Raw genomic sequence first — 10,743 nt, 5'->3', positions numbered from 1 at the left:
CTGCTGCTGCTGCTGCAGCAGCAGCAGCAGCAGGGATAGGAGTAGGAGCAGCAGCAGCAGTGGCAGCAGCAGAAGCAAGCGGTGCTGCAGCAGCAGCACGGGAGCCCCTCCGCTGCTGTTTCTGCTGGGATCTCTGTGTCTTCCTCCAGCAGCAGAAATCTTGTCTGCTGCTGCTGCTGCTGCTGCTGATCCTGCTGCTGTTCTTGCTACAGTGCGGCAGCAAGTGGAAAGCATCAGCACCTCGCTTAAGGCGCGGCTGCTGCTGCGCCGCTCTCTCGTGCTGCAGTCTGCTGCTGCTGCTGATACGCCTGCTGCTGCTGCTGCTGCTGCTACGCTGCAGTTGAGCAAGGCAGCAGCAGCAAATGTGCTGCTGCTGCAGCACGCAGCAGACAGATATGCGAAGTACGCACACAAAAACACATGTTGCTGCTGCAGGCACGCCAGTAGCGGCAGAAGCAGCAGCAGCAGCAGCAGCAACAGCAGCAGCAGCAGCAGGGCTCCTCGTCTGCCGCTGCAGCTGCTGCTGCTGCTGCTGCCCAGAGAAAGCCAAAAGGCAGCACTTCGAGCCTTATAAAGAAAGAGAAAAGAATAAAATAAAATTAATTAATTAATCAAATTAAATTAATTAAATAAACTCAATTAATTAAATCAAATTAATTGAATAAAATGAAATTAATTAAATTAGTTAGATAAATCATTTTAAATAATTCAAAACAAATCTTTTTTATCAAAAAAACTCAACAGCTTCTTTGAACTCAGTTTCTGCAATTTGTCTTTTCCATTTTTTATTTATTTTTATTTATTTTTATTTATTTTTATTTATTTTTATTTTTTATTTTGTATTTATTTTGTTTATTTATTTATTTACTTATTTGTTTATTTATTTATTCATTTTAATTATTTACTTATTTATTTTAATTATAGATTTATATTATTTATTTCGTACTTTATATTTTACACTGAGTAGTGAATTAATTAATTAATTTATTTATTTATTTATTTATTCATTTATTTATTTGTTTTTTGTTTAATACTTTCTTATTTGCTGGTTTCATTAATTGATTGATTTACTATTTTTAAAAATTAATTATTTATTAATTATTAATTTATTTGTTTGCAAATTATCTTTTAATTCTTTTCAATTCTTTTTGTTTTGATTGTTTTTAATTATTTTTAATGTGTTTATTTAGCTGATTTGACTTTTTAATTCTTTTTTAATTGTTTTTAATTATTCGCTTCTTAGTTTTTAATTATTTATTTTCATTTATCTTAATTAATTTTTAAATTACTTTTTTCAATTTCGCTTTTTGATTTAAATCTTTAAAAGGTCTTCTTTGGCAGCTTTTGGAAAAGTTATTTTTTAAATCTTTTATTATTTCATTTATTTTGTTTTAATCTTTTGTTTATTTTTCTTGTTTTATTTGTTTTTCTTGTTTTATTTGCTTTATTATTTCATTTGTTTTATTTGTTTTATTTGTTTTGTTTGTTTTATTTCTTTTGTTTGTTTTATTTGTTATATTTTTCGTATTTGTAAATTTGTTTTACTTATTTTATTATTTTATTTATTTTATTTATTTTATTTATTTTATTTAATTTACTTTGCTTGTTCCTTCTGTTTTATTTTTTGAATTTCATTTTCTGTATTTTCCACCACCACTGCCAAAGGGACCTTTTAGTTCAACTTCAGCAGCAAATGCTGCAGCAGCAGCAGCAACAGCAGCAGCAATAGCAGCTGCAGCAACAGCAGCAGCAGCAGTAGCAGTAGCAACAGCAGTAGCAGCACCGGCAGCAGCAGCAACAGCACCGAAGGAACAGTATGAGCTGCTATTGCAGCCGCAGCAACAGCAGCTGCAGCAGCTGCAGCAGAAGCAGCTGCAGCAACAACAGCTGCAACAACAGCAGATGCAGCAGCAGCAGGCGCAGCAACAGCGCCTGCAGCAACAGCTGCAGCAACAACAGCTGCAACAACAGCAACAGCAGCTGCAGTAACTGCAGATGCAGCAACAGCTGCAGCAACAACAGCAGATGCAGCAACAGCAGCTGCAGCAACAGCAGCGGCGGCAACAGCAGCTGCAGCAACAGCAGCTGCAGCAATAGCAGCTGCAGCAAATGCTGAATTTGCGGCTAAACGAATTAATCTTCTCTTTTTACAAAAGTCCATATGCCATTTTATTATTTAAAATTAATTTTTAATTTAAAAGCCTAATTAAATAATTAATTTCATTTATTTACGTATCTATTTATTTATTTATTTATTTATTTATTTACTAATAAATAAGTTGATTCGATTTAATTAGCTAATAATTTTGCGCTAAACCCTAAACCCTAAACCCTAAACCCTAAACCGTAAGCCTTTGACTCGTAGTCTCAGCCGGAAAATTTAAAACGAGGCAGCTTTTGCTGCTGCTGCTTGTGTTGCAGTTGCTGCTGCTGCTGCTGCTGCTGCTGCTGCAGCTCACGCTGTACGTTGCGTTGCAGCGGCAGCAGCAGCAGTTGCTGCTGCTGTAGCTGCTGCTGCTGCCGTAGCTGCTGCTGCTGCAGCTGCTCTTGCCGCTGCTGCTGCAGCTAATGCTGTATGTTACGCTGCAGCGACTGCACGCTGCAGCGACTGCAGCTGCTGCTGTCACTGCTATAATTGCTGTTGCTGCTGCAGCTATTGCTGCTGTTGCAACAGCACTTGCTGCTCCTATTGCAGCTGCTCCTCCTGCAGCCGCTGCTGCTGCAGCTGCTGCTGCAGCTGCAGCTGCAGCTCCAGCTGCTGCTGCAGTGTGGTATATTTATTTCTTGATAAGTTTGACTGCCTTCTCGAAGACAAATCTGCAGCAAAAACAAATAAAGCCAGATCCTGCTGCTGCTGCTGCTGCTACTCCTGCTGCTACTATCGCTGCTACTATCGTTGCTACTGCAGCAGCTGCAGCTATTGCTGCTGCCAGTGCTTCTGCTACTCCTGCTTTTATTCCTGCTTCTACTCCTCCTGCTGCTGTTCTGCTGCTGCTGCTGCTGCTGCTGTTGCTGCTGCTGCTGTCGCTGCGTTTGCCTTCGTTGTCGACCATTGCTGCTGCTTCTGCTGCTGCTGCTGTTTCTACAGCTGGAACTGTCGCTACAGCATGAGCTTTTGCCGCTGCTGCTCTTGCTGCTGCTGCTGCTCTTGCTGCTGCGGCTGCTGCTGCTCTTGCTGCTGCTGGATGACTATTCTTACATCCGCGCTGTAGCAGCAGGGCGAGCACAAGACCATTAACGGCCGCAGCAACAGCAGCAGCAGCAGCAATCTATTTTGCTGCAGCCGGATATGCGTAACTGTCACCATCAGAGCAGCAGCAGCAGCAGCAGCAGCAGCAGCAGCAGCAGTTTACCTGCCAGGCCAGAAGCCGGGGAACCTGAAGCCGAGGGAAGGCGTGGTGGGAATTTGCTGGTTGATTTGCTGCAGCACCCTGTTGCTGCTGCTGCTGCTGCTGCTGCGCTGCAGCAAATGCTTCAGAGGAGCAGCAGAAGCAACAAAAGCACTTCTGTAAAACCACTCTCTTCTTCTTTTAAAAACTCCGTCAAGTTTGTCATAAAATATTATTTGCTGCCGCCGCCGACACAGGGACGCGCTGCGCTTTCCCTTCGGAACAGCCATTTCCCTTGGTGCTGCTGCTGCTGCTGCTGCTGCTGCTGCTGCAGCTGAGGACTGCTGCTGCTGCTGCTGCTGGGAGGGTTGCTGTTTCTGCTGTTGCTGGGGATGAGGCTGCTGCCTGGGGTTGTGCTGGGGTTAACAGGGGTGGTAATATGGCTTTGCTGCTGCTGCTGCTGCTGTCGCTGCTGCTGCTGTTGATGCTGCTGCCAGATTCAGAACTGGTGCTTCTGGCCGCTGCAGAACTAGCTGCTGCTGCTGTCGGTGCTGCAGCAGCAGCGGAAAGGGTCCAGCTGGTGATGGTACAGTGGCAGCAAACGAAGAGCAGCAGGAACTGGCAGCAGCAGCTGCAGCAGCAGCAGCTTTATTGGAAGAAATAGATTAAAGAGCCAATTGCAACTTGAAGTTTACTAAATTGGAATTTATTGAATATATAAATTACCAAAATTAGTAAATTTACAGAAGGGGAAGAAGACTGAGGCACTGCAGCAGCAGCGGCTGGGGCTTCTGCAGCAGGCGATGCAGCTGCGGGTGGAAACCCGGGGTTTTAAAAAGCTTAAAGAGAAAAAATAAAGAAAAGGATACAGAAAAGAATTAAAGTTAATATTTTATTTTAAATCCGTCAACACAAAGAAGTGAAGTGCTGGGGGGCCCCCAGCAGCTGCGGCGCAGTGATCAGGATCAGGTGTACAGACACCGCAGCAGCGGTGAAGCTGCTGGCAGCTTTAGTTCCTTTTTATTCTTTATTCATTATTATTTATTTATTTGTTTGATTGTTTGTTTATTTGTTTATTTATTATTCACTTTTCGGGTTTTGTCTGCGTTTATTTCACCCTGTGAGTCGACTCAGCTGTACATACACCCCAGCCAGCTCCGGACCTCGCGTGTGCATTCGTTGACAGCCCACTTTCACCTTTCTTTCTTTGCACATTTCCTCCTCCTATAACAAAAAAATATAAAAAGATTATATATTTCCTGCTCAAAGGAATCTTCTGCTGGTGCACACCAGCACAGCAGCAGCAGCAGCAGCAGCAGCAGCGGCGAGTGAGGCAAGAACAGCAGTGATATAGCAAGAGTGGCATAAGCAGCAGCAGCGGAACTCCAGCAGGCGCAGAAGGAGCTGCTGCAGCAGCAGCAACAATAGCAGCAGCAGCAGAAGTAAAGCTACATGCAGTCAAATACGCGGCAGCAGCAGCAGCATTGCTAGCGCAGAACAGCAGCAGCAACAGCAGCAGCAGCAGGAGCAGCAGCACCACCAGCAACAGGAAAAAAAGCAGCAGCAGCCGCGCCAGCAGCAGCAGGAGTAACATCTGCCGCCGTGTCCGTTACAGCAGCAGCAGGAATAGCAGCAGCAGCAGCAGGAGCAGCACGGATAACAGCAGCAGCAGCAGCAGCAGCAGCAAGATGCAGGGCTCAAACAAGGGTTATGCTGCTGTTGCTGAGGGGCCCAAGGCCCCCGCAATGCTGCGCTGCATCGTTTCTGTGCTGCTCACTGTTGCTGCTGCAGCAGGAACAGCAGCAAGACATTTGCCGTTTCTGCAGTCCTGCTGCAAGCGACGCAGAAACAACAACAGCAGCAGCAGCAGCAGCTGGGCAGCAGCAGCAAATGCAGCAGCAGCAGATATCGAGGGAGGCGTCCCGCCGCCAAGGGAGCTGCAGGGGACAAGCAAATCGGCTCAGAAAATGGTGCTGCAGTAAGCAAAAGCTGCTGCTGCTGCTGCTGCTGCTGCTGTTGCTGCTGGACTTCCGGTGGTTGTTGGCTGCTGCTCGTGCTAGTTTTCGCTGCTGCCGCTCTTGCTGCTGATTCATGACTGTTGCTGCTGCCGCTTTTGTCGTCGCCCCGTTGCTGCTGCTGCCGCTGCTGCTGCTGCGGATGCTGCTGCTGCTGCTGCTGCTTGGACCTAAGCAGCTGCACTTTGCCCCCTCCTTCTCCTCCTCCTCCTTAGCAGCAGCAGCATCGTCCTCAGCAGCAGCACCAGCAGCACCAGCAGCAGCAGTAGCATCCTCAGCAGCAGCAGCAACAGCAGCAGCAGCAGCAGCAGGAGTGTTGCTGCTTGTTGCTGCAGGTCTTGGTCTCCTTCTTTGGAAGTGAAGAATTTGCTGCTGAAGGGAAAGGGCCTCGCTGTGGGGCCCTTCAGCATAGAGCAGGACCGCAGCTTCTTTGGTATTTATTTATTTGTTTATTTATTTAATTATTTTAATTAATTAATTAATTATTTATATGGTTGTTTATTTATTTATTTACTAAGTGTTTGTTTATTATTTGATTTCTTTTTCTGCTTTTTTGGGCTTTTTTTTCCTCTTTTTGCTGCGTTTTCGCCTTCTAAGGACCTGCTGCTGCTGCTGCTGCTGCTGCTGCTGCTGCAGTTTATTATATACTTAATTCTTATTATTTATTATTTTATTTTATTTTACTTTATTTTATTTTATTTTCAATAGAGGTGGTGGTGGAGGCCCCGGGAGAAGTGCTGCTGGGGGTTTCGACTTTTCCCCGAAAAGAAGATTTTCTTTATTTTGAAATTCTTGAAGACAGAAAGAGATGGTAAACCCTAAATTCTAAACCCTAAACCCTAAACCCTAAACCCTAAACCCTAGGAGGGGCAAGCCCTAGGGCCAAGGCACGGCGGGCCCGAAACTCTCGAGGTTTTGCTATTTTCGGAGTCCTCAGTGAAAAGCCCAAACCCTCAAAACCCTAAACCCCAAACACTAAGCCCTAAACCCTAAACCCTAAACCCTTTTTTGGTCTTACGTCAAATCTCCCATTTAACGAATTAAATTCACTTCTTCATTTTTTTTATTTCCTCCCTTCGTGCACTCTGGACTCTGAAAGCCCGCTTTACTACTCGTCTAGGGTTTAGGGTTTAGGGTTTAGGGTTTAGGGTTTAGGATTTAGGGTTTAGGGTTTGTGGGGCGCAGCTGGATGAGCGCTTTGGGGGGCGAAGACGGACCTGAAATAGAAAAGGGAGATGTCGTGGTGAGAAATTTCTGCAGTTTTAATTTTAGTTTTATTCATTTATTTATTTATTTATTTATTCATTTATTCATTTATTTATTCATTTATTTATTTATTGAGTTATTTGTCTTTTATTCGTTTATTTTTTATTTATTTATTTATTTTATTTATTTATTTATTTTATGTTTGTTTGTTTTTTTACTCGTTTGTTTGCTTATTTATTTATTTGTTTGTGTTATTTATTTATTTATTTATTTATTTATTTATTTATTTATTTTTGTCTAATTGTTTCCATTTGGTTGGAGTTCTCGTAGAAAATTAGATTTTCACTTATTTTTGATCTATTTTATTTTTGATTTTTCTTTTTTAATTTTTGAATTAAAGTTTAAAATTTCAAAATTTTATTTTTCTCATTATTTAATTTGCTTTCATTCATTATTATTCCTTTACTTTAGTATTTATTTGTTTATGAATTTAATTTGAATTTAAATTCATTAATTTAAATTTAAATTAATATAAATTTAATTTAAATTTAATTTAAATTTAATTTCTTTTTAAATTCAGGGCTGTGCTTTGGACTTATCTGATGTTCCTGCAAAACTCCATTTCTTTCTGAATGGAATTTGTCTTTCTTCTTCTTCTCTTTCGGGTTTGTCTTCAACAAATCCACCAAACCCTCTTTTAGGGTTTAGGATTTAGGGCCTAGGGTTTAGAATTTAGGGTTTAGGGTTTAGGTTTTGGGGGTTGTGTCTGGGGTTTACGGTCTTGGGTCGAAAGTTGAAGGTCGAGGGTTTAGTGATGAGGGTTTAGGTTTTAGGGTTTAGGGTTTAGGGTTTAGAGTTTGTGAGGGCGTGGGTTCAGCAGACTTGTACAGGAATAGACAATCGTGAAAATGTAAAAAAAGGGTTTAGCGCTTAGGGTGTAGGGTTATCCAACAAAGGCCCAGACCCTAAACCCTAAACCCTAAACCCTAAACCCTAAATACAAGGTGCAGAGAAGGCGCGTTTTAGCTGCTGCTAGACAGGGCGAAAGAAGGGAAGGGTTTTCACATCAGTTGCACTTTTTCGCTTCTTCGAAACCCTAAACCCTAAACCCTAAACCCCAAACCCTAATTTGAGTTGTTTTGCAAACGCAGGGATCAGGGGCGAAGTTTACCCTGCAGTATTTATCCAGAATGGCGCATCTGTCCAGGCAAGCAAGCTCTAAACCCTAAACCCTAAACCCTACTAAACCTAAACCCTACTAAGCCCTAAACCCTGCTAAACCCTAAACCCTAATGCCACAACAGCGAAGCGGCACTTGAACTCCGGAGCCCATTTTGAGAATACCGTAAAGTTCATTATGCCTGCCTGACTATTCGCTTCGGCACTTGGTGCAAGGCTTTAGGGTTTAGGGTTTGGGGTTTAGGGTTTAGGGTTTAGGGTTTAGGGTTTGCGGTTAGGGTTTGTGTTGTGTATTTCAGTGCGCCTTTGCCGGAGAGAGTTTGCGGTACTTGGGAATGCTGAGAGAAAAAGGATATAAGCCCTTGATTGCCAGCAGAAGCATCATTTAAGGGTTTAGGGTTTAGGGTTTAGGGTTTAGGGTTTAGGGTTTGGGATTTGAGTGGCACGGGCAGAGCAGCAGACGGCAGCTAGGCATTCCCGCAAAGTGTAAATTGTGAACTGCAAAATATTTCGGGTTTATGAATTAAGTTTGCCTATCCTGCTGCTGCTGCTGCTGCTGCTGCTGCTGCTGCTGCTGCTGCTGCTGCTACGGCGTACGTACACCCCGCAACGCATGCAAGCAGCTGTAGCTGCTGGTCTTTTTGGAAGTTCATTTCTTTTTTTTGTTTTTGTCAATGTGGGATTAAAGAGATGGCGGGAATACGCTGCTGCTTAACGCCACCATTTGCTGCAGCAACAATGCCAGCAGCTGCTGCTGCTGCTGCAGCTGAACTTGAAAGAATGGCCGTAAAGGCCACTTTTGATTCAAAGAATAAATGCGCTTGTGAGACACGCCATACCAGAATCTAGGGTTTAGGGTTTAGGGTTTAGAGTTTAGGGTTTAGGGTTTAGGGTTTAGGGTTTGTGGAGTGGCTTTCTGTGGTCTTCTAGCGACGAAAACAATTTGAAATTAGTTTGACGTTTAAAGCAGCAGCAAAATAAGTTTTTTTAATTTAAAAAAAAGCAGAATAAACAAAACATTTGAAATTAATTTAATTGATTTTAAATAATAAATCAAAAGCAAATAAGTAATTATTTTTATTTGAAGTTTTTCTAATTTTGGCGTTCTGCATTTCTTTTGTTTATTTCAAACTTTCCACTTTTCAAATTTAAAATAAAATTAAAAATAGGCTTTTTGCTGCAGCAGCTAATGAATCAAGCTCCTTATCAGCTAGGGTTTAGGGTTTAGGGTTTAGGGTTTAAGGAGGGTGTTGATTTCCCCTGATAGGGCGATTGCATATTATCCCTCATGGTGGATTATATGAAACATTTAAAAGGCTAAAAAAGAAAAAGGAAAAATTGTTTATTTATTTATTTATTTATTTATTTATTCAGTTTTTGATTTATTTATTATTTATATATTAATTTGTTTATTTATTCTTTTTGAATTTCAAGAAATGCGCCTTTATTTCTCCTGTCTTTGTCCTCGGTGCCAGTAACCTGTAAATGCATCTGTTGAGCTTGTTAATTTTAGAGCTAAGGGTTTAGGGTTTAGGGTTTAGGGTTTAGGGTTTAGGGTTTAGGGTTTAGGGATTTTAGGGGGGTTGAGCACGGCAAGCTGCAAGGTCTGGTGGGTGATCGCAGGAGAAAACAGTTGAAATAAATGAAATTAAGAAATAAATAAATAAAGGAATAAATAAATAAATAAATAAATAGATTTAAAATGTTTTTTATTTCTGAAAATTTCGATTTTTAATTTCCCTTTTCCTGACACTCCGCTACCTCCGGTGTACGTACACCGGAGAAGCCAGTGAAACGCCTCCAGCATAAACTGCAGCTAGCTGCAGCTAGCTTCGGCTAGCTGTGGCTAGCTGGGGCTAGCGTGAGCTATCCACAGCTAGCTGCAGCTATCTGTGGCTAGCTGTGGCTAGCTGGGGCCAATTATACTTATTTGTGGCTAGCTGTAGGCAGCTGACGCCCGTGCAGCTGTTACTGCGTCTTGGGGGAGCTGGAGGCCGTCTGCTGCTGCTGATCCGCCGCTAAAGAGGAAAATGAACTTAAAAGAGTTTTAAAATTTCGTTTTAAATCATTTAAATGCTTTTAAAATGAATTCAAGTTCGCCAGAGCTTCGCAGGGCCTGTGGAGTCTGAAGCGTTTCAGTAACACCGTGGTTAAGGTGCCGCGCAGTGACTTCTGAGCTAGTTTTTGCGTTTTTTCGCCAAATGTTGAAATAAAAGTAATAATAATATTTGAATTAAAAGCTGAAAAGAAAATGAGGAGTTTCTGGAGAAAGAGCCCTGAAATGCAGTGTACGCGCAGGTGGACCAATGGCCTATCCGGGCGCGGGTCGTTGCCCCCCCCCAGCTTTCCGTTTTCGCATTCTGCAAAGTGAGAATTTGCGGTTTTCTTTGCAATTAAACTCAAAAAATAGCATAAAACTCACCGCATTTGTCTCTTTATTCTTTGCTTTCTCTTTTTCCGACTTCTGCCAAAGTTCCGGCAGAATTGTCCTCGCTTTCCACTTCTCAAGTTGAACAGCGCAGCAGAAACACGAACAGGTCCAGTCGATCTTCGCATTTCCGAGACATTTTCACCTTTTTTTTGGCTTCTTTAAGCAAAAACATTCTTTTTTGCAATCCATATTTCTCCTCCTTCGCCTCCGAAAAGGGAATTTCGCCCGCCTTCCACCCCAAGTGACCTCGCTGTCTTGGCGGCCGTTTCCAGTCGCAGTCTGTTCGTAATTGGCCCTCTGGACCGTTTTCTTCTCTTTTCTTTGTTCACAAAATTGTATTATTTGTTTTTTCGAGCTCGGATCTGCCGAGCTCCACCCAGGTTTGTTCTTTTTCCTCTTCTTGACGAAAATCTGCAAAGACGGAAATGCAACAACTCGGCACACAGTCGGCTTCTTACGCTGCCGCCTTCCCCGCGCTCTCTGAGGTGTACAGCCTCACGAACTTTCTCGAGCCGGAGGAGGAGTCAACAGGAGCACCAGGAAGGCTGGGAATCAGCAGCAGCAGCAGCAGCAGCAGCAGCAG

The 10,743-nt window shown here is 42.8% G+C and overlaps 4 protein-coding genes across 4 annotated transcripts in view; 3 read left to right on the top strand and 1 right to left on the bottom strand.

The window, feature by feature from the left end:
- ETH_00023740 (protein kinase (incomplete catalytic triad), putative) overlaps positions 1-1,989 on the top strand; it is a gene marked incomplete at both ends in the record, with an annotated part of 6,175 nt that extends 4,186 nt beyond the window's left edge. The window contains 2 exons of the mRNA XM_013377251.1: positions 213-402; positions 1,677-1,989. Of these exons, the coding sequence (XP_013232705.1) occupies positions 213-402; positions 1,677-1,989 (503 nt within the window). The remainder of the gene's footprint in view (positions 1-212; positions 403-1,676) is intronic.
- Positions 1,990-3,100: 1,111 nt separating this feature from the next.
- On the bottom strand, positions 3,101-3,619 carry ETH_00023735 (uncharacterized protein; the record flags this gene model as incomplete). The annotated part of the gene is made up of 2 exons (XM_013377250.1): positions 3,101-3,206; positions 3,354-3,619. 2 exons carry the CDS (start codon positions 3,617-3,619, stop codon positions 3,101-3,103), a joined length of 372 nt encoding a protein of 123 aa, XP_013232704.1.
- A 1,398-nt stretch (positions 3,620-5,017) lies between these two features.
- ETH_00023730 (uncharacterized protein) lies at positions 5,018-8,118 on the top strand (the record flags this gene model as incomplete). Its single annotated transcript, XM_013377249.1, has 4 exons — positions 5,018-5,299; positions 5,680-5,777; positions 6,530-6,587; positions 8,029-8,118. The coding sequence occupies 4 exons, from the start codon at positions 5,018-5,020 to the stop codon at positions 8,116-8,118; spliced, it is 528 nt and encodes a 175-aa protein (XP_013232703.1).
- A 2,467-nt stretch (positions 8,119-10,585) lies between these two features.
- Positions 10,586-10,743, top strand: part of ETH_00023725 (uncharacterized protein) — a gene marked incomplete at both ends in the record, with an annotated part of 3,156 nt that continues 2,998 nt past the window's right edge. Inside the window, one exon of the mRNA XM_013377248.1 lies at positions 10,586-10,645. Coding sequence (XP_013232702.1) covers positions 10,586-10,645 — 60 coding nt within the window. The remainder of the gene's footprint in view (positions 10,646-10,743) is intronic.

The sequence above is a fragment of the Eimeria tenella genome, genomic scaffold (genome assembly GCF_000499545.2).
Source record: "Eimeria tenella Houghton genomic scaffold, Eth_scaff49, whole genome shotgun sequence".
In the NCBI taxonomy this organism is placed as follows: domain Eukaryota; phylum Apicomplexa; class Conoidasida; order Eucoccidiorida; family Eimeriidae; genus Eimeria; species Eimeria tenella.
The sequence above is the reverse complement of the archived record's forward strand: the minus strand, read 5'-3'. Positions and strand labels throughout refer to the sequence as shown.